The sequence below is a fragment of the Hippocampus guttulatus genome, chromosome 3 (genome assembly GCF_054856545.1).
Source record: "Hippocampus guttulatus isolate MCC_2025c chromosome 3, RoL_Hgut_1.0, whole genome shotgun sequence".
NCBI lineage: Eukaryota > Metazoa > Chordata > Actinopteri > Syngnathiformes > Syngnathidae > Hippocampus > Hippocampus guttulatus.
In genome coordinates, this window is record NC_141263.1 from 18,460,996 (window position 1) to 18,488,439 (window position 27,444).

At 41.2% G+C, this 27,444-nt stretch overlaps 1 protein-coding gene across 2 annotated transcripts in view; it reads left to right on the plus strand.

Annotated features, from left to right (window-relative positions):
* Positions 1-27,444, plus strand: part of ush2a (Usher syndrome 2A (autosomal recessive, mild)) — a 154,739-nt gene that overhangs the window by 27,522 nt on the left and 99,773 nt on the right. For both annotated transcript variants that reach the window (XM_086107236.1, XM_086107237.1), the window contains exons 12-28: positions 2,145-2,340; positions 2,610-2,740; positions 2,901-3,108; positions 7,228-7,511; positions 7,913-8,138; positions 8,232-8,369; positions 8,466-8,646; positions 10,009-10,172; positions 10,288-10,446; positions 10,535-10,763; positions 10,895-11,018; positions 11,125-11,272; positions 13,242-13,523; positions 14,742-14,917; positions 15,004-15,151; positions 21,137-21,243; positions 22,433-22,556. In XM_086107236.1, coding sequence (XP_085963362.1) covers positions 2,145-2,340; positions 2,610-2,740; positions 2,901-3,108; positions 7,228-7,511; positions 7,913-8,138; positions 8,232-8,369; positions 8,466-8,646; positions 10,009-10,172; positions 10,288-10,446; positions 10,535-10,763; positions 10,895-11,018; positions 11,125-11,272; positions 13,242-13,523; positions 14,742-14,917; positions 15,004-15,151; positions 21,137-21,243; positions 22,433-22,556 — 3,025 coding nt within the window. The remainder of the gene's footprint in view (positions 1-2,144; positions 2,341-2,609; positions 2,741-2,900; positions 3,109-7,227; positions 7,512-7,912; positions 8,139-8,231; positions 8,370-8,465; positions 8,647-10,008; positions 10,173-10,287; positions 10,447-10,534; positions 10,764-10,894; positions 11,019-11,124; positions 11,273-13,241; positions 13,524-14,741; positions 14,918-15,003; positions 15,152-21,136; positions 21,244-22,432; positions 22,557-27,444) is intronic.

Genomic DNA, 27,444 nt, shown 5'->3' on the forward strand with positions numbered 1-27,444 from the left:
TTTTTGTTTGTTTGTTTTTACCATGACTAGATCCTTCTTGTATTTTGTGTACAGTGGTACCTCTACTTACGAACGTCTCTTCGTACGAAATTTTCAAGTTACAAAACACCTCAACAGGAAAAAAAGGCCTCTTGTTGCGAAAGAAATTTCAAGATACGAAAGGTAAAAGTACAGTACGGGCTGCTACTCGCACCTCCGAGTTTCCTGAACGCAACATACTTATAGCTAGTCTGCCATTGGCTATATCGAGCATCATCCTGTCATCCTATTGGCTACAAGGGACCTCTACCAATGTGTCTATGAGTGCAGATAGATAGAGATATCTCTATGCAGCGTCCTCATCATTCGCCCCTCGGGCCATGAGGCGTTCCGATAGTTTTACGTAAATGTGAATCACCTAGAAAAAGTATTCACTAGTTGGGCGATCGCTCACGATGCTGATGTTTGCCTTGGACATTTTGGAAGGATTGTTAAAAGCCGACAAAAGCTAACATCTTTGTATCAGTTCTTTACAAAACACCAGGCAAAAAACACTACTGAGAGAGAAGATGAACTAAAGAGGGCAAAAAATGAGGATGCAGTTCAAAGTTAAATAACCATCATTTTAATTTTTTGCTCTTTTCTTTGTTTTTTACATGATGCACAACTCTCATTTATTGTGCAATAATCTAGTTGTAACATGTATTTGTCACATATTTTGATGCATTTTTTATGCTTTAGAAAACATGTATGTCTGAAATTGGAGGGTGGGGGGGTGCTTGGAACGGATTAGGGCATTTACATGGAAAATGCGTCTCTACTGTCACATTTTCTAGTTAAGAAATTTCTTCCAGAACCAATTAATTTCCTGAGTAGAGGTACCACTGCATTGGGCAAGATTCTGTACAATTGTGAATTGTATTTCACAAAACCTTGACTGTGGATACTGAATAGCATGTTAAAAAATAATTTCTCTGTTACTACTTGGGTTAAAGGTTATTTACTTCATTTCTTTTCACACCAATTTCCTCCTTGCTCCCATTTCCCTCTTCTGTGCACCCACAGTTCCCCTCCTCTGTATGTCATACCTAATAGGCCCAATGCAGCTCTGCATGTGTCACGTAAGGGAGGAACTCCTGTGTTTTTTTTAATACATTTTTAATCCCCCCCCCATTTGATGCCCCCCTTGTCCACCATAATTTGTACTGACTGCTGAACAAAATCAAAGGCCTTGTACTTGCTGTTTCTACCCTCCGCTGCTGCATTCTGCTAAAGGAAAAAAAAAGCATCTTTTATTTTATACTCCTCCCACCCTGTGCTCCACACATACCTTGCCATGTTTATTTTGACATGAAAGTGTGCCTGCGAGAGAATGCTGGCTGTTGCAAGTCATTCCTCGTTAGCGTTTCCGATTTCCCTGCGCTGGGTTGAACGACTTGATTTGTGTGTAAATGCACTGCCTTCCTATTATAAAGTATACAATATCTCATGGTTATCTCCAAAGTATTCAAGCGTGTATTCTTTCCGTCTTGTATTATGATTAACAAGGGCTGCTGATTTTTGTCTTCATTTTCCTCCTCTCTCATTGTGTCTTATTCTTTCTTTGTTCTTTAAGATTATCTATATGTCACGGGACTGTTTTTATGCACAGACAGAAAAGGCCTTTGTCATGAAGACAATGTTTTATTTCATGCTGCCTGTGTGTGGCACTTGCTTTGACAAAATCATGTTTCCAATGTGGGGTGATTTATTCAAAAACCTCCAGGAAGGCTGTAAAAAGCTTGTAGCAATTAAGAATTGTTGTCAGGAATGGGCGATTGCGTAACAAATGTAATTCCAATATGATTTGTAAATTAACTTGCTTTGTCCAACTACTTTGGAGCTCATGAAATCGATGGTCCTCTGCAAATGGCTTTAAATGATTCTTCCTTAAGTGTCCATTTCTTAAATTGCTTCACATCACAATCAACACTTGACTCACATTGAGTAATTTTTTAAATCTTGCCTATTTTGGTGGTGTATGAAATATGAAGACAAATTCCTTATGTTTTGGCCATTGTTTTTGTATAATCAATATACAATTGGAAGAAATGCGGGATTGGCGGTGATCTTATATATTCTGACTGTTAATTGCAATGTATTGAGCAATTCTTCATTCTGTCCAGTGCCAACACTGCGCATCCCTCTACAATGACAAACCCTTCCGGCCAGGTGATCAACTCCAGCCAATGAACTGCCGGCCTTGCCAGTGCCATAACCACGCCCACTCCTGTCACTACGATATCTGGGCTGATGATCAACCAACAGAACAATATCTGGGAGGAGGAGGAGTCTGTGACAACTGCATGCACAATACAATGGGTACTGTATTATCTTAAATTATACATGTTTTAAGTGATTGTACTTTTTAATTTATGATACAGATTATTGGAAGCGTTTAGGGCCTTTCTTCAACCTGCTTTTCTTGTTGGGCTTTTTTGTACCTGTCAGCCCCCCCACCCCCAAAAGTCAAAAACGTAATTGGTTTATAGACTTAGGGGTTCTCTTGATGCCTTAAATCATTTCCAGCCCAGTCCCTTGATTTCTGGCTTTGTGCTTTTACACATGTATTTCCTCCCTTTCTTGCTCAGGTAGGAACTGTGAGCTGTGTATGAGTGGCTTTTTCAGGCTGGAGCAGTCAGATCCCACTTCAGTCCATGTGTGCCAGCCCTGCGAATGTCACACTGCTGGAACTGTCAACGGCAGCACTGTGTGTGTCCAGGTAACACATTTATTTGATAAGTGACAATTGCACTTGTCGTGACTGAAAATGTCATTTGGGAATAGAAGTTGAAGTTGAATCAATATGTATTTTTGCTTTTTGTGCCATTCTGTGCCGTTGCTTCCGGTCACCAACACCCCGCTACATTTCACACCTCCAGGTTGGAGGCCAGTGTCAGTGTAAGGCATCTGTAGAGGGGCGGCGCTGCTCGGACTGCTCACCTGGCTGGTATGGTCTTCAAGCTTCCAATCCTGAGGGCTGCACTCGCTGTAACTGCAGTGGCACGGGGACCGTCATTTCCTCCCCAGGAAGTGTTGCCAGCTGTAACCAGCACACAGGACAGTGTCAGTGCAAATCCCATGTGACAGGTACGTTCGCTCATCAGCCATTACACTAGGTGCACGTGGGTAACAAAAGATATAATAGGGGCAAAGAAAGAGGGTGCTTCTCTTCACATTAGGACTAATAGTTTCCTTACCCTAGAATAATTTATCGCATAGCCGAAACCGTTTCCCGATATTGCAATAAGTTAAATTGAGTCTAAGGTTTTCTCTTTGCCATCCCTGTTACACTTTTGTGGTAGTGCAGAACAAAAGAAACACGCTGTAATTCAGCGATTAACAACGAGGATGCCATGGCACTGAAGTGTGTCATGATCGATCATCAGGAGGCAAAAAAATAAATGATTTGGAAGATTATCATTGATTTCATTTCTTAAGAATGTATACCTGTTAGTGAGAGGCAGACCAATGAAATAACCTTCCATCAGATGGCAACCCGCGTATCCACCTGCAGCCATTCATACAACAGAATGAAGTGATGACTCCCTGCGAGTATGTCAGCTTTGTATGAATTTTTAGGAAAAAAAAACGTTTTTGGTGGTGTGCTGTGAATGAGAAATGGATGCCTTGGCTAGATGAAGGACTGCTTGAATGAATTCTTATGATTTTCACTGAGGTCTACTCTCACCAGAATTGCTCTTCTTATTTTTGACTGCAATTCAACCTCTGACGTTTTGTGTAACCTTTAAGGCATATTTTACTCGAATTCTTTGTTCAAAAACAACATATTTATCGAGTGATTAGCATGTCTGCCCTACTATTCTGAGGTCCATGGTAAAAATCGTGGCTCAATTCACCTGTGCAGCGATAGCACGTTTTCCCCGTGCTTGCATTTGTGTTTGCTCCTGGTTCTCCGACTTCCTTCCACATTCCAAAACACATGCATGTTAGAGTCAGTGAATGCTCAAAAGTGGCAATAAGTATGAATGTGATTGTGAAAACTTGTTTGTCTATATGTGCCCTGAGACTGCCTGGCGACCAGTCGAGAGCAGTCCCCGCCTCTCACCCAAAGTTAGCTGGGATAGGCTCCTAGGCATCCGTGACCCTAATGAAAGCAAAAAGTGCCGAAAATGGATGCATGCACTTTGGTCAAATTTCAAATCTTCCAATGCTAAGTATTGAAATGTCAATTAATACATCAACTGTTCCGTCATCGCCCTGCATACGTAAGCAGGCGAAAGTAGATAAACTGTGTGTGCCCTCCAAATAGGCATGTGTGTACACCCTTTCATAAACACACACATCCATAGCCCAAAGTGTTATGCCAGCCAAAATAAACAGGCTTTTCCGCTGGCGGTGCTTGCAGCCGTTGTGCGTCTCTTTGTGATAAATGGTTTCACTCTCTCCCCCGTGTGTCTTTGAAGAGTGCGCTCGTATGAAATGCAAAACCGGCCAGCGCTCCTTAATTCAACGCATCGTGGTTATTGCTAAGCCTCGCTATCAAGGGCCCCTCGCTTGTGTGCGCGTGTGAGTGAATGCGAGTGCGCGTGTGCAGACGTGTTTGTTCAAAGTTGTAAAAGTGTGTATGTCCGTTCAAGTATATGTGGAAAAGGGGGAGCAAGTGTAATTTTGTTTTTGCCGAGCTGTATCAATTTTCTGCAAGTTTTCTTTTGTGTCCACGCGCGGGTGTGAATGCATTCCATCAAGCTCTAAGCTGCTATTTAATTCTCTAATTCAATGCCAAGTTGATTAAAACAAACTGCTGCAGCCCCCTTGTATCCCCCCCCTCTCCCTCTTACAAGACCTCGCCTTCCCTTTCTTCTGTCCTTGTTTGTTTGCCCGCTCCCACAGGTATTTTTCAGAAATGAGATTTGATTATGGCAATTTATTACCGCCAAGCTGATACTTTGAGCGAAGCGATGGCAGGCACGCTTCAGAGGGACGTCGCTGGAATGTGTACAGGCGGTCACGCATTCAGACACACACACACACACACTCTTAGCGTGGTGCCAGGGTGCAGTGTGTACATAATAGCGTTTGAAATGGTGATGCATGAGCCTGTTAACCAGCTGCTACTGATAAAAGGGCTGGGTCATATCCTCAAAATGCACACACCCATACGAACTGGGTAGGACGCCGCAGTGGTTCGCCTGGCCGCCTCACAGTCGAAAGCTCACAGGTTCGAATCTCGGCTGGAACCCTTCCAATGTGGAGTTTTCACCTCTTGCATGTTTTTTTTTTAATTTTTTAAACTCAACTTTTTTCTTTCCACATTTCAACAACATGCATTTTAGCTCAATTGAAGACTAAAATGTCCTTAGGTGTGAATGTGAATTGTGAATTGACTGGCAGTGTGTACCCCACGTTTCACCCCAATGTCAGATGGAACGGGCTCGAGTTTACCCGGAACACTAATGAAGACAAGTGCTATGTAAAAATTTGTGTGGGGTGGGGGGCTCTTTTTCAATACAGCAAAGGTTTTCCTTTGTTTCCTTATTTTTCTAAACATGTGTCATTTGCTCAAATTCCATCTAAAATGTCCTTTTCTGTATGTTCTAGCCTCTGTCACGCCTCCACTCTTGACTTGAAAAAGACTTGAAAATAATACCCAAATAGCGTCCGTGGACACGACTTAATGGTTCTCTGATTTAAGATTGCAGCCCTAAATTTTGTCATTACAGTATATTGTCATTTTATTGTGAAGGTCCGTTACCATTCAGTATATCATGATGCAATTCTTTACTTTACCAACACGCACGTACTCAGAGTCTCAAATTTTTAGTGTGTCTGTACGAGTATGAAATATGATTTATGGTGAGAAATACTCATATCTATAAAGCCATTAAAGTGGGAGCACTGGTGGTAATGCCAAGTGTCTGCCACACACTTTGCAGAGCAGGACACACACACACACACACACACACGACCCTGTGCAATTCCACTAATATTCACTGTATGCGCGTGCGCACGCACACACACACACACACACACACACACACACACACACACACACACACACACGTATGCGGCCCCGTGGAATTCCACTAATATTCACTGTGCACGCGTGCGCGCACACACACACACACACACATACCCACCACATATGAACATGATCTCCTTCCTAAACGGCGGTGGAGAACGTGTTGCCCCCAGGCATCCATTTAGGGACAGATTGCCTGTCATGGAATACGTATGGCATATTCAAATAAGCACTGCTCACTCATACCACACATCACACTTTAACTAGCCCAGTTGTATTGTTGCGCTAAAACCTCTTCCAATATGATCCAGGCAACCCCCCCCCCCCCCCGCCCCCCAAAAAATAAATAAAATAATGGAAGACTTTAACATGACGAAAGCTGTTGAAGCTTTATATCATGTATGCTGGCTGCACACTCTACTTTGAGGGCTATTCCCTCAATGCTGTTGTGTTTGCCATACAGTGAGAGATAAAGGTAATTAAACCTACATTATATGGGTCCGGTACTTTAGTCAGTATACTGTCAAATGAGCAAAAGAATGATGTCTATTAAAAAAACAAAAAAAGAAATATTCTTCGTGAAAAACAAAATCAAGATTCGTTCTTTTGACAATTTGGTTGTTTTAAATGCGTCCATTATGTGTTGGCAATTCAATATCAGTTGGTTTATACCAACTAATTAATTAGAATACAAATATTTCATAATCACGTCAAATTCAATCGAGACTTAAGCATTTAGAGAAGACTTGTTTTCTGTAGTCGGCACAAGCATTAGTACATAAATACATTAGATTGCTTCACGAGATGTCAAAAAGTCATCACCTCTTATTGTTTCAACACACAAACGGTAGCAGATCGCAACTGAGTGTATTTTTTGGTACCTCCATCCATCTCTGTATGCCTCCATCACCTTGCCTTTTTCCCTTCCATTCTTTGTAGTCCCTTAATTTATTTATTTTCCTGCTCAGTGAAATTAAGTGTTTGGCCTTAGGTAAGTGATCCATCATATGTAGAGGGCCCAGCCCTAATGATGGCAGTTTTATACACTCAACCACCATTTCTCTCGCTCTCACATGTTCTCTCATGCACAATTGATTCAAATCAGAGAGCGACTGAACTCCTTTCGTCTTTTTCTTCTGAATGGAACTCTTACAATATAGAATGTCTGTTTTATAGTCAGTGCTGCTGTCATCATGTCGTTCCTTTCTTCCTTTCTCTCCTCACAGGTCTGTTTTGCGATCGTTGTGAATTTGGTTATTGGAACCTGTCCCACACAGACGGCTGCGTTCCGTGTAATTGTGACCCCTCGGGATCCTTGAGCCTGTTCTGTGAGCCTGAGGGGGGCCAGTGCGAATGTAAGCCTGGTGTGGGAGGGCAGCGCTGTGATTCATGTGGCCGTGGTTTGACGGGTTTGAGGCTGGAGGGAATGTGCACCCCCTGCAACTGCTCAAAAGAAGGAACACTACCTGGCACGGACTGTGATCCGCACACGGGCCAATGTGTGTGTAAGGCAAGTTAACATGTTTTCATTGTTCATTATTACACACAGTGTTGCCCAAATCACCATGTTCAACAATCAAAAAGTCACAGCTGGGCACTGGTTTATCTAAATTAGGTTATTGTAAAAAAAAAAAAAGAAAAATAAATAAAAATAAAAATTCATTGCCTTTAGAACAAAGAAAGTTCTTTTTTTTTTCTTTGCATCATTCCCACAGCCACATGTCCAAGCGCTCAACTACTATCTGATTAGCCACAACATGACAAATAGCCTGAAACAGTTCCACAGTCAGCAGGATAGGAGATAATACTCTACACAGGCTTATCATTGTGTTATGGATGCCACGCATGTTGACATGTTGCTACCGTGTTTGTGTAAGATTTCATCTTTCTTTTGTTTCGTTCCGTTTTTAGGAACATGTGGAAGGCCATCTTTGTGACTCTTGTCGTCATGGTTACCATACCTTGGAGCGCCGAAACTCCCTGGGCTGTCTGCCGTGCGCATGTGACATTCACGGCACCGTGCCAGAGGGAGTATGTGATGTGGAGACCGGACAGTGCCCGTGCAGAGAGGGGGTGGAGGGGATGCAGTGCACCAACTGTGCCCCCAACTACTTCAACACAAGTTCCGATATCCAGAGTAAGAAAAGCCGGCTTTGATTTTATGCTTTGCAGGTAAATTAAAAAAATGATTTATGATAGTACTGAATATTGTTGGAATGTGTCCTATCAGATGGGTCATTCCAGGGCTGTGCGCCATGTACATGTCACCCAAGAGGAACAGTGGCTGGCTCAGTGTGTGATAGCAGCACAGGACAGTGTGTGTGCACGCCAACACGCTATGGAAAAGACTGCAGCAAATGCCGAACAGGTGGGTATGTTTGGGAGTGAAATGGATGCAACTGTCTTTGATTTCAAGCAAAAATGTTTTGGGTTTTTTTTTTTTTTTGTGTGTGTCTCTCTTCAGGATTTTACCTTTCTCCAGATCAGAATGTGTGTGTGGAGTGTGACTGCCATCCCAGGGGGGCAGTGCACCGCAAGTGTGAAAGCCACACTGGCCAGTGTTTTTGTGCCCATCCCTCGTTGCGAGGGCGGCGCTGTGATCACTGTCAGGAGAGCTTCTTTGGATTTAACCCTGGCCTCGGAAGGTACCTTTGATAAACTAAAAAAAAAAAAAATCCAACATTCTCTACTTATGGTTTGGAATGCGGCTTTTTACGGAGCATGCAAGGTACACAATAAAAGACTATATTTGGCCCGAGTCTAAACAGAGTAAAAATTGAGGGTAAAATATTCAGAGTAAATTCTACACAACAAAAAAGTTGGAGGAATTATTTATTAGAAAAAAATAGCAAAGAGTTATCACTCAGAAATTCAAATGATATTTTACAAGGATCATTTTTTAGTACAGTTTATTTACATAGCATCAATTTGTTGAAAAAGGTCACTCAAGGGTTTAGGAACAAACTCCCAGCCTTCCGATTGGGAAACGGCTACTCTACCACCTGCGCCATGCCACTCCTAGTGTGAGGTCGTAAATCGCTGGTGTATTTGGGGTCTCTTTTTGGACTCTTGAGTATTTCGCCTGACACCAACAACTTAATTGCTCACAGTAGGAGCGGCGATGCTCAGGTGATAGAGTGGCCATCTCCCAACCGGAAGGTTGGGAGTTTGTTACCCTAACCTTGGGTGACCTTTTTTTTTTTATAAATAAACTAATACTATGCATGTAAAATTTCCCCAAAATCTATCCTTGAAAAAATGTGCTTCGGACCTCTGAGTGAAAAGTCTTTGCAATTTTTTTCAAGTAAATATTTTACTATTTTTTTCTCAAGGTAAAGATTGCTCCAATTTTTTTTCAGCGTGAAAAGTACTTGCGCCCATTTTTCTCCATTTTGAAAGGGACCAAATAATCTCTTTTTGTAATAAAATGTACTCTACTATATCGATAGGGTAATGCAGTGTCACAGTCTCTGATGGTGTGCTGTCCATGAGTGTGAACAAAACGCTCTTAACAAGCAGATTGCGTATATGTGTGAAGGTGTAAGGTGGTTGGCCCAGTGATCACCCACTGCCCTGCCCCAGTGAGGCTAAAACCATTTTCAATTATTGATGGTGGGGATTTTGTTCACGGGAACACTTTTCACTCACACAATCAATCAGCCATTTTGAGGTGTCAAAATGGGCAAAATATTATGATACAGAAAACTGTATATGACGTGATATTCCTGGGGTAATGTAGTATTTTTTGGAGTTTTAACAGACACAGTCTAGCTGCCATATTTTTGTTTTTAACCCGTCTTAAATTGTATGATCTAACTACAGCTCCTTAGACACACTGTATCGTATGGTCAGCTTGTTAAAAAGTTTTTATGGTCTTCAACATGATGATGTCATGGGTGTCATAATCTCACAATATTTTTGTACGTCCACAGAACTTCCTATACAATGACTCCAGATTGTTTGTAATAATACACGCTTTGATTTACGCCCTCCTACTGTTTGTCCAGATGCCAACCATGTGCATGTGACCCGGCGGGCAGTGTCAATGGCTCCTGTGATTCAGATTTAGGAGTATGTGAGTGTAAGCTCCTGGTCACCGGGGACAAATGTGATGCATGTCAACATGGAGCAAGCCTTTTACGTGCAGAGAACATCTATGGCTGCAGTAAAGGTCCGCTTTCCAAGAGAGACACGCATACTGATTTTTTTATTTTTTTTTTGGTACACTTACTGGTTGTTGTCTTGTCTATGAAACTTGATCCCATGCTCTTGTTGTGTCCTTGCAGCGCCATCTCAGCAACCTGCCCCTGTAGCTTTTTCTCTCAACTTTTCTTCCATCAATCTGATTTGGCATCAGCCTGACTCCCCAAACTCAAACGTACTCAACTACACTCTCATAAGGGACTGGCAGCCTGTCCACAGCATACAGCGTAGCTATCCTTTCAGTAAGTGTGCACACTGGATTATCACCTTCTCAATTTCCATCCATTTTGAAAGTCCTCTAAAATCTTTTCTCCTGTCATCTTTCTGAAGGTGCGGAATCATTCACAGACGTCAGCTTGTCTCCTTACACCAACTATTCCTACTGGCTAGTTACGGCTAATGTCGCCGGTGAGACAGTTAGTGCCACCTCTTACTACCAAACCTTAGGTGCACCTCCTGAATTGGACCAGCTTCATTTAAACCTTGTGGGACGACCTGGCCCCACCGGCGCCAGCTTTCGTTGGAGCACTCCAAAGAATAAAACCGGCCCAGTGGAGAGGTAAGGAGGTTTCCTGAGCTGAAAGTATTGCATTTATCCCAATACTTGTGCAGATATTTTCATCCTTTCAAGAAAGTGGAGTGAAATTAAAAGAAAGGAAATGATTTTTTAAATTTTTTTGTCTCCCAAAGGTTTGTGTTGTCCTCCACAGAATCTTCTCGCGGAGCGGAGCCTGTCGTCCACTACACAGGTTTATCGACTGAGGCAGTGGCAAGTGGCCTAAAAGCCTTCACCCAGTACACTGTCTCTCTGGAGGTGGGTCGGAAAACAGCTCCTTTAAAAAAATAAAATATAAAAATACCATTCATGGCTTGATCGGCGATTTTTGCTCTAAATGAGATATTTCCTCCTCTCTTGAAAGGCATGTTCATCTGGAGGCTGCACTTCCACTTCACCTTTGTCACTACTGACAGCCGCTGCCCCCCCACAAAACCAATCTCCTCCCAAGGTCACTGCCGTTGGACCTCACACCTTGTTCGCTTCATGGGAGCCACCCGCTCAGCCAAACGGTGCGTCATCTTCAACCACAACTCCACAACTGTAAAGTTTCACGACGGCCCCGTGCGCTGTTGTGATGCTATAGCCGTGACACAATCTCTCCATAAACGGACAGACTCTTAAACCTGTCTTTAACCTGAGGCAGAACCCGCTACGCATGGGCATGATAAAGCTTGTGGAAGTTTCTTCATCTACTACTTGTCTACTTCTCGAATTCACTCCAACAAGGTTATGGCAATGAAGGCATAATGAATTCCACCGCTTGGCAGCAATCTGAAGTAGGTTGCATTCAATTCGCGCCCTAACATTTGGACTCCTACAAAGCTACTAAAAATAAATAAAAAGAGAAGCGAATGAAACTTTTCTGCAGCAACATGTTGAACTATTCCAAAATTAGAACAGTTGTTAGGAAGAAAAAGAGCTGTATTGCAAATCGAGATGAAATTTGAACAGGATTGATTTGGCCCTTCCGTTTCTTCTCAATAAGCTCTGCCAATAACTCGTGTTGGACAATTACCAGTAATTAATTGTTTTAACAGGATCCAGTTAATATTTGCAGGTCCACTTTGTCCCAGTTTCCTGTCACTGCTGCATGCTCATTATTCTCATCAAGAATGACTTGGCTGTATTTGTCACTCAAGTGTTCCAAGACGCGGCCCCACCCACTCCGTTTAACGGGAATCCACAGAAGCGCAAGTGCCTTTGCTAAATCCAGAGGGCTTTGTTGTGGCTCTAAGGCTCAGCGTCATACAAAGTCAGGGTTGCCCCACCCCCCCACACCCCACCCCACACCATACGTTTCTGTGTGGTTTCAGTCTTTCTCTGTTAATCTGTGTCATATAACACACCGAGTAACTTGTGCTCTCCTGGCTACCCTCTCCTTCGATGGCTGTCACCTGCACAGTTTATTAAGACTTAACCTTAACCCTTTTCATGATGTTCTTGACTCTGGAATCAAACATCAATGACAAGTTGGGTTGGTGCGGACATCAAAAGGTCACTTTACAAGTCTCCGTTCAGTTTATGAATACAGCATATATACCGAGACCATATTTTGTCTTTTACATTTGTATGCTGTCCTCATTCTTAAAGAGCTCTGCCATTTTTTCCACTGGAACAGCCCTAGAGTCGTTGACAAAGGACAAGTGCATGCTTACCCTTTGAGTGCACAGCTGGACTTGTCAGTACATCCCCTCACGGTGCCAAATATTGACCCTCTGTCATGGCCTTTGACTATCCTTTTAGAGCATCAGCATTTGTAAAAAAAAGGAAGTTCAAATTTTCAATTTGCCATCACCATTAGAGAAGAGTCGTGAGCATGCTTCATATGGATTCATTTTATGATGACTTTTTGTATAAATCGACAGTAGATTAGTTGGAGAAATATTAGCCCCGTTGAGAAAGTGCCATCCGACTACGGTGTGTGGTATTTGAGGAGACTCGTTGAAGTCATGAGAGTTATTGTGCTGGGATTGATAATCTTGTAGTTTTGTCACGTGTCAGTGAATGTTATGGATGGAAGAGGTACCATGCAGCGCATAGCCATGACGAAAGGAGTGGGGGGGCAAAGATTCTGTCAGGGATTGTTAAGTATTCAGCAATAAAGTGTCTAGACAGGTTCAGGGTGCGCAGCAGTTATCCACAGGCTGCTTTTGAAGAGAAATAAAGTTCACGTTCATGCAACGTTACTCCCAACATGCTTCCCACCTACCTCACATCTGGCCTGCACTGTTAAATAGCTTGTTACGGGTTCAAGCCAAAACCTGATGATCCAAAGCATTTTTACGCCGCATACCACAACATTGAATCAGTGAATAATGATTGTTCACGATGTGCGCATGTTTTTGTGATGTGCTGACATTCCATCGGTAATTGTCAAAGCACACTGGCAAGGTGTCCATCAATGTCGTTACATCTCCTGTATTTACGATGAATCACTTTTAATCTACGGCACATCACTTTTTAACTGCTTCTCCGCAGGAGTGATCACAAGGTATGAGCTGTTTTTACGAGGGCCGGTGGAGCCTCGCAGCCCGTCAACTCTGACTGGTGAAAAGAGAGTATTTGTCAGCACCGGCTGGCTGGATCCAAGCACCCCGTTTCAAGCACGCCTCATCAACGGGAGTACGGCTTCGCCCCCGGAGAGCAGCGCCATTGTGGCCGGTCTGCAGGCCTTCTCCACCTATCGAATGAGAGTCGTTAGCGTCAATATGGCGGGAAACGTCACATCAGGGTGGGCCACCGCGCGCACAGCGGAGGGAGGTTTGTACGCAATTCCTGGCTCTCTGTAGTTTGTTCACTCCAGAAATGGTTTCACTTTTTGTGTTTCTTTTCTCTACACAACATTTCAATTCATTGTATTATAAAAACAAAAACACATAAAATTGAGCTGAAAGTGATATAATTACTTTAACATTTAAATATTGTTATTGTTGCAACAATGAAATATTTATGGGAAATATTAAATGGCATTGGACCCATTCAAGGTTGAATGAGCATCATTCAGCTTTTTTTTTTTCCACCACTCAAGCAGAGAGCTTTGCTTACAAGATAACATGAGCAAGATGTCAGTCTTGAAAATTTGAACGAAATGAAGCAAAAAAAAAAAAAAAAAGTCCGGCAACAAGATTAAAGTCTTGGAATTACCATCATAGTTTTTTGGGGGGGTTTCAACAATAAAATCATTTGCATTTTCAAGGACAAAGCCATTTATGAGAATAAAGTTTGATGTTGACAAGAAAGAACTTGTAATTATAAGAGGAAGAATCACTTTTCAATGTTACATTTATAGGATGTTGTAAAGGTACATTGTTGTTTATAGTGTATTTAACAAAACCCATCACTCTGGACAATTGAAATTGGCTTTGTGATGGTCATTGACTGTACACACTGCTCCGCTTTTCTCTTGCATTTGTCACTGGAATAAAGTTTCGGTGTATTAATCTAACATTCAGTTGTTAACTGTGTGTGGCTTTTGCAGCGTTCTCTAATTTCAGTGCAACTGTAATGAAATGGAACGCGGTGTATGAAAGCTCCCCAGTAAAAACGACCCGCTTTCAACAGATGCAATAAAATCTGATTTTTATTTAAAAATAACACAACAGACTGTTAGCCATAATGTGAGCGAGAACGGGGGAAATGAGGGAAGAAATGAAAAATGTGCGTGCGTGTGTGCAATGTGCATGTGTGCTTTCTTAAGGGGTGGGGGGGGGGGGTACTCATTAAGGTATTTGAATTTCAAAGAGATGATATGGCTCATTAAGACTAAGCGATTGCCCCCAACATCTCTCTGAGCTACGTGTCTGGGTAATAAGCATATGATAACATCATTTAAATGTCGGGTGTGAGTGAATCTGCGCGTCCGTGTATACATGCTGTGCTTCGTCGGAAAATCACATTGTGACCACATGCGCCGCTCTCGTATCAGTAGTACAGATCAGCACCACTGAACAACTGCACTTATTCCACAAATATCTTTAGTTCCAGAGTTGATGACTCCTCCAGATGTGACCGCACTGTCCTCCACCAGTCTTCAAGTCACATGGAGCACTTCTGAAGGTCAAGGGGTCATTGCCAGAGGGCAGGTTGTAGAATATCATGTCAATTTGCTGACTGAACAGACCAACAGCAGCTATGCTCCTCCAGTGATCAGCCAGGTTCGTGTCATACGTTCTCCTTTATGTCATCGCGCGAAGGGCTCTTCTTCTGCCGCATGGATGAAATTGACTTGCCTTTTTCTCAGGTCCTGCAGCGGTTCGGACCCTCAGACCAGCCCCTTTATATCGCAAAAGGGTTGAAGCCTTACCACGTGTACAACTTCACCGTGACACTCTGCACTAAGAAAGGTTGCATTACCAGTCTTGCAAAATCAGCCCAGACCCAACCAGCAGGTAACACCAAATCCTTTCAAAGATTCCTTTCAAAAAGTCACGATGGTGTGTGCTGCTTGGATGTCCTTCACCAAGACCTTAAGTGGTAGTTAAGGTATCCCGGCATAGAGTGCATAGAGGACACTCACAATATATTCGGCACCCGTAGCACACGAATAAGACCCTAAAAATAACTCCTCCCATTCTACTACCGTTTGAGTGGAGATTTATTTATTATTCGATTAATGACATTGAATGCGGTCATGCCCAAAGTTGTCCATACAAAGAGATCCCCAGAGAGAAGCAGATGGAAAAACACCCATCTGGTGACTGTTTTAAAGACACAATCATATTCATGATGTTTGGTTTAACGCAGTGTTTCTCAAATAGGGGGGCGCGTTTGACCTCGGGGAACATGCTTTTTTATTGTTTTACTGTCCTAAAATAACTTGCAGTTGCACCTCCACTACATTAGGGAGCAGTGGCGCTCTCATTGGCAGTGTTTGTGCAGGGAGCATTCTCAGGGAGGAAATATGACGAGGCGTATGTAGAACTTGGCTTCAATGTGCCTGCGGTGGCAGACGAGGGAAGATTGATGTGCTTACTTTGTCTAAAAATGTTGGTAGCGGACAGCATGAAGCCAAATAAATTAAGGCGTCACTTAAAGACATTACACCCCAATCACGCTGATAAGCTGCTTGAGTTTTTTTAAGCGAAAACGTGCCGAATATTGCCAACAATCATGTCGCTTTGTGACTGCTACTTCAGTAAACTAATAATACAGGTCCCGGCTACACGTTGAGCAGGAGCCGAGAGTTGCTGTGTCCTGCTTCAAACCTCGCTTCGAAAAGTTGTGCATTGCAAAATGTGCTCATTGTAGCCATTAATTCAGACATCATCTTTGATTAAAAAAAAAAAAAAGCACAAATTCTTTTATATATTTTTGTTTTGCTCGTTAAAGTTTTTTTTTAAATATTGTGTTCCTGAGATAATGTTGGTGATTAGTTTGAATGCATTATTAGTTATTGAGTTTATGTCATTTTATTTTTCAGTGTCATATGGTTTGACATGATCAGTCAAAAAATATTTTTTGTTAAATTAGGGATTCAATGTTATTTTTGAATTTCAGATGCACTTTAAATATTTTCTGTTCCAGTTACTAAAGCTATTCTTTGTTGTAAATTGGTCCATAAAGTTGGTCCATATTTCTTTCTTTTATTATTCTCTTATACGTTAATAAGGATACAGTGTTATGCAAAGGTGTACTTATAACAATTTTATAGACAAATGATACTATTTATAGCCGTGCGGGGGGGGGCGAGATGTTGTCCTCTTCCTTGGGGGGGCATGACAGAAAATAATTGACTACCACTGGTTTAACGGAATAAGCGAAATATGTGACGTTCACCTAACACAGGCTGAGGAATCACAGTCAGCCTTCGTGGCAAGCAGAAGTAATGCACACTTCATCTTAAAATACACTTTTTAAAAGAAATATCAATTACATTCATGTTCTTTTTCAACTTTTTCGCAATTTTCCACTTCCGTCTTGGCACGGGGAATTAAAAGGAATACATTAGCAGAAGAACATGCATGCGTTCCACATACTTTTCCATCTGTTCACTCGTGGACACTACACTTACTCCTCATTAGAATTTTTTTGTTGTTTTGTTTCTCGTTTTGGGTGAGTAGACAATGGATGGGTGATGCGGACAAAAACGAGCTTTCATCTATAAATAGCAGCTCAGGGATTTCAGCTTTTGAGCGTCGTCTTAACAGCTACATCTGTCGGCATCGCAGTGTTTTCAGTCCATTCAATTCTTAAAAAGTCCTTCCTGTGCTTATGATGATGAATGATCCCCCATATTGTAATCGGTGGACTTTTTAAATGTATTTTTAATGGCTACATCTGTTGACACAGCCACAATGTTTGTTTTAAGCGATTCCAAAGACTTCTCTTGACTGTAATACAGTACAATACAATATGGCTTATTGTACCCAGTTGACTTTTTGAATGTATTTTTAACAGCCACATCTGTTGCCTCCGTTTTGTTTCATCCAACGCCAAAGATGTCCCTTGTTTCAACTCTAAGAAATGATAGCAACATATGCCGTTTGCCAGTTTTTTTTCTTTGTATCTCAAACAATTTGCATAGCATGTGTTAAACTGTTTGGCACTTTATTCTTGGTAGTTTAAAATGAGACTCCTCCAGAAATGTCAATATTTAGATTATTCCAAAACTGTAGAATGATTTGTGTATTTAAATAATTACTTTTTTTTTTTTTTTTTTTTTTACTGTAACAGTCACTTACATCTTCGTATTGTTTCAAATACAGTGAATACAAAACGTCTACACCCCCCTGTTCAAATGTCATGGTTTTGCCATATCAAAAGATTAGACCACAATAAAAAATTAAAAAGCTTTTTCCACCATCGATGTGGACTATAAACTGTGCAATGCAATTGGAAAGGATGAGGGAAATGAAACAACACCAACTCAGATAATGAGCACACCATATATATATATATATAATTCCTCGTCTCACCCCCCCTCGGGTGGTGTCCGTCCCTCATTCAGCTCGGGTCCTCTACCAGAGGCCAGGAAGCTTGAGGGTTCTGCGCAGTATCCTTGCTGTTCCCAGCACTGCACATTTCTGGACTGAGATGTCCGATGTTGCATCACCCATCCATTGTCTACTCATCCAAAACTCGATGGAGAAATTCTACAAATCTGTTGCAACCACTCATCTAGTTTGGGGGTCACTGCCCCGAGTGCTCCGACCACCACAGGCACGACTGTCACCTTTACCTTCCAGGCTCTTTCCAGCTCCTCTCTGAGCCCTTGGTATTTCTCGAGTTTCTCGTGTTCCTTCTTTCTGATGTTTCCATCACTTGGGACCGCTACATCCACTACAACGGCTTTCCTCTGCCCTTTATCTATGATCACGATATATATATATATATATATATATATATACACACACACACACACACGTTTTTAGAAGTAACCAATTCATATTGGTTACTTCATATTCAATGTGAGTCATCACACACCTGCCAGCATTTAAAGTAGAAAAGGCAAACACACCTCAGGGTTTAGCCCTTTACGATTATTTTTCTTGGACTTTACTTGAACTCCAAACTTGTGCCATTCCACTCTACTTGCTTTAAAATGACATACATGCTTGCATGTTTTGTTCAACCTGTCTTGCAATAGTGTTAACGTAATCAAATGTAGCATAATGATGTGGACCAGAGGAAACTCGATGGAGAAATTCTACAAAACGCATTCGAGTGGTACATTAAGCGGCACTCCCAGTAAGGTGCACTTGAGTGTGTTACCGATGCACTAATAAATCTAGCATACATATGACCGGGCCATTAGAGGCTGCTACCATCTGTTGTAAGTGAGCAGACAGCATCTGCAAAACCAGCGGAGCTACAAGCAAGCACATGACCAAACATTAGCGTGCACACCGAGACAGATGCAAAATGTCCATATGTGTTGAAGCATTTGCAATTGTTTCCATGTACGCGTCTCTCCGAGAAGTTATCGATCAGGACGTAAAGTGAGTGGCTAATCAGGGGCTGATGGTGATGTTTTATGTATTCTACATCCATAAAGACTTGTTCTACAAGACACACACACAGACTTGCACACATACACACTGGCACTGTAGCACCACTCAACAGAACAGGGACTTTATTGATTTACGCATAATTGGCCTTCGGCCCTTCTTGAGGGGAGAAATATGCATGGCAAGGGATGACCGTGTCAATAAGTTTTTGTGCTTGTGTGTGTGGTGGAAGTGTGCGCTTAAGAGGCTGTTAAGACATGTCACTGGCTGCAAAAACGGAAAAGTCCAAGGTGCACTTTGGCTCCCGGGGAGTTGCTCCACGATTTGCCTCCTTCATTACAAACCTCGGCAGCTAAAAATGAACCTTTCTACTGGACTGTTAACCTTGCGTGTGTACAGTATATGGGTGTGTGTTTGAAACCGCGCCGATAAGGTAACCGAACGTGTCATTGTGTAAAATATATACTTTGGTGAATTGACAAAGCGTAACACCTGAGGGCAGCACACCATTCACTAACTCTGACCTAAAAGTTAAGCTCTGATTGAAAAACGATACTTGTCATCATTTATTCGGACACAGGAACATATCGGAGTGGAGTTGTGCCTACGGGTTTCTACTTATGTTTTTGTCAGAACATCAGATTACTCCATTATCACACTTTTTCATTAAGAGACAATTTTTACATTTTTTATTTTTATTTTATTTTTTTTTATATAACAGCATCAGTTGGACAGTTGTGCAAAATATAACGTGGGGGGGAAAAAAAGTGAAGGTTTCCATTTGAGGTGTCACAGTTAATCTATAAATCAACAATCAATCTTTTTGAAATGATAATGTCATAAAAGAGCCCAATAGGTTTGTTATCAGTGATGCATGCGCCCCAATTTTTTTTTGCATACTTCAAAAAGGGGAATATGTAGCGGGCGAAATTTGTCCGCTAGCAATGATAATCGTGATTGTAAACGATGGAGCCAGAGAGTGATGACTTTTTCACAAATGTTTTTACTGCAGTACTACTGCCAGGTATATACCGAGACTTTTAACAAATATGACAGAAAGTGATCTTTTTTGGAAGACTACCCTTTTAAGTCTGATAAACCAGCAGGTGTCATTACACCATTGAATGAGTTCTTCAAATGCCACTAAGCAGCTGTTACTGTGACATTCATGACATCGCAGTTTAGTTTCAAACTTCCGATTTGTTCACATCTCTGATAACTCCCAGTACATAGTCACGACTTTCTAAATGGGTCGTCTTTATGATTATCAAAAACAAGGTAAAACAAGATACCTGCATGCACATGTGCTCTGTGTGTGTGTGTGTGTGTGTGTGTGTGTGTGTGCGTGTGTGAGTGTGAGAGAGACAATGTTCTTAATGTCACCATAGCTCAATTCCAAGAGACCGGTAAGCTATTGATTGGCAGTAATTTATGGTTTGATGTGGCAAGATGAGAAGCTGTCCACTCCCCTTTTAAGAGCTCTATGAGAAGTCACAGTGAAGATGGCCGCACGTGTGTCACGAAGTGCTAATTTACGCTCACCAAAAACCATTTAGACCATTAGAGGGAGACACACACTCCGAGAAACACGAGAACGGAGAGACACTTAATGCACACGCGTCTCTTCACGATTCCGTCACTGGTTGTCTCCCCTCTCCATTCTGAAATACATCACTGCTTGCCATGGCAGGCAGTCTTGGCGTGATTTATTGATAATACATATTGAAGTCGCGGCTCTAGTAGCATCCAGTGTGTTTCAAAGGGACATTTAACTCAACATCTGAAGTGAGGGAGGGAAATTATATTTACTCGCCGCTAAGTGAAATAGCGACATTCACTAAGACCTTATGTTGAGAAACACAGAGGGAAAGAGGCAAGACCATTTTACACTGTATAAACAAAAAATAGCAATCGTGACACCTTCTGTTAATTAAATTATAAATAAATCAATCAACTTTTAATGCCAAACCTGGCCATTTATAAGGCTCATGGTTCTACGCCTTCTGATGATATATATACTCTATATATCATAGAAGGACTCTGAAAAATCTTGAGAAACAATGCAAATGCAAATGCACTCTGAGGCCTCAACAGTAAGTGCAAACAACCTTTATAATCAAAAGAGTTGTTCAAAAATCAAGTTTTGATTGACACTGTATTGTTTATGCAGATTTAAAGTAGTGAACCACATCTTTTGGAGTCATATCTCGACTAGTTTGCCTTTTTGGAAATGAGCGAATGAAAATATTCCCAAAATGTGATTCCTATCTAATTACGTATAATTGCCATTCAGTTCATCGCATTCATTAGTTTCATTGTAAAACCAAGTAATGGCAAAGTATTTCATATTAAACATACAGCATTATTTTGTATTATCAGTATTTATTAATATTGATATCTTTTTTTTTTCCACTTCTTCCTTCTCAGCTCCAATAGGACTCTCCTCACCTCGACTGTTGCCAGTCAATGAAAGCACCATCCAGATAGACTGGGATGTCCCGGCTCAGCTCAATGGACCACACCCTATGTACCAGGTATGCAAACAGGTCAAGATTGTCTGTTTTCGCATGCGCAAACCCCAGAGTAATCACGAGAAACAGTTTTGCGTAGTAGGAGGGACAATGTGTTTATCTTTAGCCCGAGCATGACATCCAAGCTCAGTCTCAAGCGAATTTCAATCCATCCAGTGCAAACATGCACTTAAAGTCAAGCATGAACAAAAGGTCACGATCATGATGGCAACACGAAACACACTCTTCACCATAGCTCGGTTATTCATGAGGCAATTATGACGATTGGAGGGCTATTGTCGTGGTTGTAGTCAACGTTCCTTCTAATTCGTCTGATTCCCAGAGCCTTCCTCGGACCACGGTGAGCAACAGCAGACATTCACACGGTGGCTAAACCACTAGCACACCTCTCCAAAATCTGAGATCATAATAAATTACCCAAGATACTGTATGTACCTGTATGTTCCCCCCCAAAAAATGTAAACCACCTATATCTCAAAACAGATGATTCATTGAATCGAGGTTTATGACACAAATAAAATGAATGAGTTTATAAGAATTAAGGATGAATGATTTTACTGCCACATTTTATGTAGTAAATCCACCCAAATTGAATAGAATTGTCCAGAAATCAATGAAAGCAAATTCTGTAATAATCAAAATTTTTGAAAATTAATTAAGGCTTCAAATATGATATTTTATAATCCAAACTATATGAAATGAAGGGTGTCATGAGGCGCTTTTCATTAATGTGTGACTATAAAAATGGTTGAGAAGGTAATACACATTAAATGTTGCATGTTAATATTTGTACTCATTTTCTACCATTTGAGCGGTTTCATTTATTTTCTTCTTGTTATTATTATTATTACTCTTATTATTGTTATCTACATCCTGAGCAAGCACAACTCGATGGTAGTCATATAATTAACACACACCCGGCCATAGTAATGTAATAAAAGCAATGCACAGGACACTGGACATGCTAAAATTAACCAAACGGGTGTCTTTGAGCAGGGTACGTGTGGCAACGAATACATGAGACCGGTGCGCATTTCAGTCTAAAATGCTCCCGCACTTTCACACTCTTTTTTGGGACTCATTTTTCTTGCAAAATTTCAATATCCCTCAGAGAGAACAGTGCGCAGCTGCACATGCGTTCAGTTTGGAGGAAACATTGGTTGTCGTCATTCAGTCATGCTTTTATTTCCAGGTGGAGAGAACAGACGTGTCTCTTTCTAGCCCTCAAGGTCCTTTCATCAGAGGCACCAGGTTCTCTGGCAGTAGTTACTACCAGTTTCCCAGTGACACCCTGCCCGTTAACACTGACTTCACCGGTAAGAAATCACATTGCGAATCACGCAAAATCTCAAGGACTGAATATACACAACATGATTCAAGTGACACAATTTTCATTTATTTACTTTTTTGTTTTGCTCTCAAGTGACACAATGTATACGGCATGGCTAAAGGGAAGAAGAATGCATGGCATTAGATATTCGCAGAATATATCAGAATAAAGTCTCTTCAAAATCTGATATGTGCCTGATGTCTGCCAATGCATCGGCAGTGACAGACACATCGGAGCTCTACCATCAATGTGACAAATACGCCACCGTGTCTCCACAAACAGTACATTAAATGACTTGCTGTAAGTCTTAAGTAAAGTAAAAACTAAATACATCATGAAATATGAATTTTAAAAAATTATATTAGGCTTGCAGAATAGAGGTGTTTATATCGAAAAATGTTGTTGTATATTTTGGCGACCAAGGATGACTTCTGCAGTCATCTTAAAGGACAATTATCTTTCTGTTTACCGGCATCATTAGAGGGTTGAGCTGCTCAGCCAAACATGTTCTGCTTCATCTGAGAACATCAGCCAGTCTAACGCTCATAATTAATGACTGCTGATACAAATCGTGCGATTTGAGCGGCAAAAGCTTTTCTGTGGCATCCAAAGCGTGCGTGTTCACTGCCTTTTAGAAACGTTGTCCTTTTCTTATCCATATTTTTAACCCCGGGATGGGTGTTTGACGAAATTTACTTGATCAGCTTTGGGGAAAAATTAATGATCAATCCTTTTTTCTTTTTTTTTAATATAGCGGTGGAATCCATCAATCTGTTCTGATGGTAGGTTAGTACTGTATAGTGTGGATGTTGCTCAGCTTCGCATAGCTGATATCATGTCTTTGGACTACAATCTACTCGAGTTAGCCTATCTTGTTAGCAATCAAGTGGTGGTCTCTATTTTGCCTCAGTTGCTTCAAGATTCAATGACTCCTCAACTGGGACCGGTACTGAAATGGTCGCCTCACGTTCACTCACAAAAAATAAAAATAATAAATAAAATATCATTCCAGTGTAGTATGAAAAATAGACCAGCTAGTTTAGTATTGATATCGTCTAATCCCAGTTCCACGTGAGAGGCTAGTTTGACAGGTACTACGGGTCGCTGTTGCACTGGTGCTTCCCAAATCCTAATACCATATTTTCCGCACTACAAGGCGCTTCTTCACTGAATGGCCTTTTTTTAAAAATTTCATATATAGGGCACACCGCATTATAAGGTGCATGGAATATAAGATACTATAGTGGCTGCGGTTAGGTTAATGAATCCCTTAGTTGGAGCTATGCTAAAGGGAATACAATACAATACAGTTTTATTTATATCGCACTTTCACAACCGCTGCAGCTGTAACAAAGCACTTTACAGAACATTTAAAAGGCTACGTCCATGAAATCAGCATATTGATCCATATATAAGGTGCATCGTATGATAAGGCGGACTGTCGGCTTTTGAGAAAATTGAATGCTTTTAGGCGCGCGTTATAGTTCATGCTACTTGTTAACAATCCCATCGCATCTACTGTTCACTTGAATGTTCCCTGTCTCCTGTAAACTGTGAAAACTGGAAACCATGTTGTTATTTTTCCACTTTGTCCCGCCCGTGCACAAAGAAAACTTGTTTTCTCAGAGTAGAATCCATTCCTCCCCTTCAGTCTTCTTCATAAAAGGTAATGGATCAGACAATCACTTTCAGACCGGATCTATTGTGGACCATCAATGTGTCAGCAGTCCTCAAACCATCACCCTCTTACAACCATCAATACTAATAGCATCATCTACAGACAATTATTCCCATCGAAGCCCACGGAACAGCGAACAAATCAAAGCCAAATTGGATTATGAATGTAATGCAGTGTAATGCCCCCTCGAGAGTCAATTGATCACAGAGGAGGGAGTCGTCAATCGTTGATGCCTTGTGGAAACCAAGCAACTCTGTGCACTGGCAATTCTGCCATTTGGATTCCCATCGTCTTTTTTTTGTTATCCAAACGCTTCTACAAACAAAGACTGTGACGTCCCGTTTGGATGGCTCCGAAGAGCTATTGTACTCCACTTTGAAAACAGTCATACTTTTTTTGGTTCTCATATTTTTCATAATTTATGATCTCTTTTCCAAATACGCTAATTAAGGGTGCATTTTCGAGTAAAGTGCTAAATCTTTGTTGAAGAATACGTGCAGTGTGTGTGTGTGTGTCTGTGTGCGCGCGCTCCTTCTCTGGCCTTTGACCTCCAGTTATTGCCGCCAAATGAATTTTGTTTTTCTGAGTAGGTTGTTTTTCATAATATGCTTTTATTGTAATAAGAGAGCGCGCTTCCGCAAAATGATTATTTTCAATTGTGATTAACGATGCTTCTGAATCCTGAATGAATCCGGGGGCACTTAAGGTTAGTATGGACCACAGTGAATCTTACTTTAGCTAAAAGAGGTTCATAAGTACATGCAATTAGTGCACTAATATGAATACCCACTAAGTGCTTGTTTCCATAAATGCATGTTAGTCCATTCATCTTTTCTATGATCCACCTCGACAGAAAATTCCCATGATGTGACTTCCTACTTGTACTTTTATCGGTGAAGGAAAATGTGTAGAATACATTAGACTGAGAGAAATAACGGATTTAAGTGGACTCTGGCTTTAAAACCAATCATGCAGTTCTCTCTCCTCATTTGTATTTCTTCGGTATTAGAGCCTGAAAGGGGCTGATTATAATGCATCCTCATATTTTAGCTAATCCAGATGTATTTCTTTCGCTTTCATGAAATGAAGAGAAATGAAACATCACAAACATTAGTTACCCCTCCCCCCTTCAAATAAAAGAAAAGAAAAAAAATACAAATAGCGGATGCCGGAATAAAATAGACTTGGATCATTTCCAGTCACTTTTAATACAGTACAGTCTTGCAGCACCACTGGAGTGACTGAGCAGGAAAGAGGGAAATGTTAAATGATACAAATTATTTTTCCCTAATTAATATGATTGATTGCCAGGCATTGATGTTGAGTGGAGAGGCGAGAAATGTGTGAAAGGAAAGTTTGCACAGACATCATTAGTTTTTCCCCATTTAAAGATTAATCAGAAGAGGCTGGGCTCTTTAATTCTGTCATTTGTATATTTAATGGGCTGCAGCAGAATCTATGGGTGTAATTAGCTAGCTGCCGCGCTCTCATTAATACACCGAGCTCTGATTAATGCCAGCAGAGAGCTAACATGATTGGAGTTATTCAGGTTATGTTGGCTCGATGATTACACACAACCTTGTCCGTTTATCGAGACGGAGAGAGCCGAACAAAAAACAACAGAGCAAATAATACAGACAACTAAAGAGTTGAATCGATATTGTTAGCCATTTTAAAATCTCGTGTTGTCGCTGAAATATTCCAGAAATCTTGTGATAATCTCCAATAATGTCATTACCAATTGTGATAAATCCCATTTTGGGGTTCATTTGGTAAAGTGTGAAACCAGCAACTGAATCAATCAGAAATTGTATTTTAAAAACAGGCAAGGGGTTTGTCTCGTTTGAGCCGCTCGAGTATTGCATGCAACCACCTATCGCGAAATGACATAATACGTAAGTTTACGTCAATTTTAAAAGCATTGTTTCAGTATTTATCGATGACAGCATTTCATTTTACCTTTACATTCATCTCCAGCGCCACTGACCAATCAAAGAAGAGCTCACTCTCACATGTACGGTTGTTGCGATACATTTTGCTTCGCATGGATTTTTGTTTGCGACCAAAACAAGTGAACTCCATTATAGGTAAATGGTAAAATGGAGTGCGCTTCGATAGCTTTATCTCCACCATCTTGGTGCCCAAAGTGCTTTGCAAATTAAAATTAGGCTTTGGTGTCTTGCCCGAGGACACTTGGACAGCGGACGGTCAACTGGTGACACTTTGGTTCCTGAGCGACCAGCCTTCACAGCCATAGGTGTGAAGGCACCCTTAAACACAACACTTCCAGATACTTTTGTCTCTCGACCGTGATACGCCTTTTCCAATGATCTGACTCCCTGTCGAAAATACTTCCGCTGATCTTGTGCATGTGTGGCGCGCAGACGCCTGTCATGATGTGTGCTCAGGTCTGTTTGTTGATGGCTCCAAAGTGGTTGTCAGTGTGAAGTAGCACAAGTCCTGAGGGGAATCCCAGGGAAGTAATGCTGAGCACGAGCAAAGTGTTACTTAGCTGCTGTACATTTGGACCTTTCTGAGCATGTGTTGACAGTCTGTCTCTCCCTGTCGAGCAGATAAACACACAATCATTTTGATACGTGCCTGAAATGTTCCATTATTCTTACAAAAGCAAAGGATTTCTTTTGAGCGAGGTCGAATAGATATTTTTTGAATAACCATATTCCGTAATTACCTCTGCAAAGGAAACTTCCACCAAATTCCACAACACAATTAATCTGCGTGTTAATTTGTTTAGGATACAGCAATGTTTGAAAATCTTTTAAAATGTTTGAAATTCTATTCAAGTGTGTTGAGATCATAGATTCCCTTACTAATATAGACAATTATGGGGAATTTTGGGGAAGCATCAATTATTCAAGACCATGTGACCATTGCCGTATTATCTTTTTTAAGGCAGCATTTATTTCACTGTTCTTGTATCAGATGTGATTCAGCAGTGTAAGTGTACGTAATGTAGAGTCAAGTTGAGGAAACAAAACAACAAAAAAAACAAGATCCATAAATGTTGATGGAGACTGTAGTAGGAGGGGTTCATATGAGAATGGAAAAATCTAATAAACTGAAACACAAAAAAGAGAGCGCGAGAAATGCCAAAGAGGTCGAGAAGAAAAAGGGGGGAGGTTAAAATCAAGGGGAAGAGATCAGAAGAGTGTTGCGGAGAAGGTTAAAAGGGGGT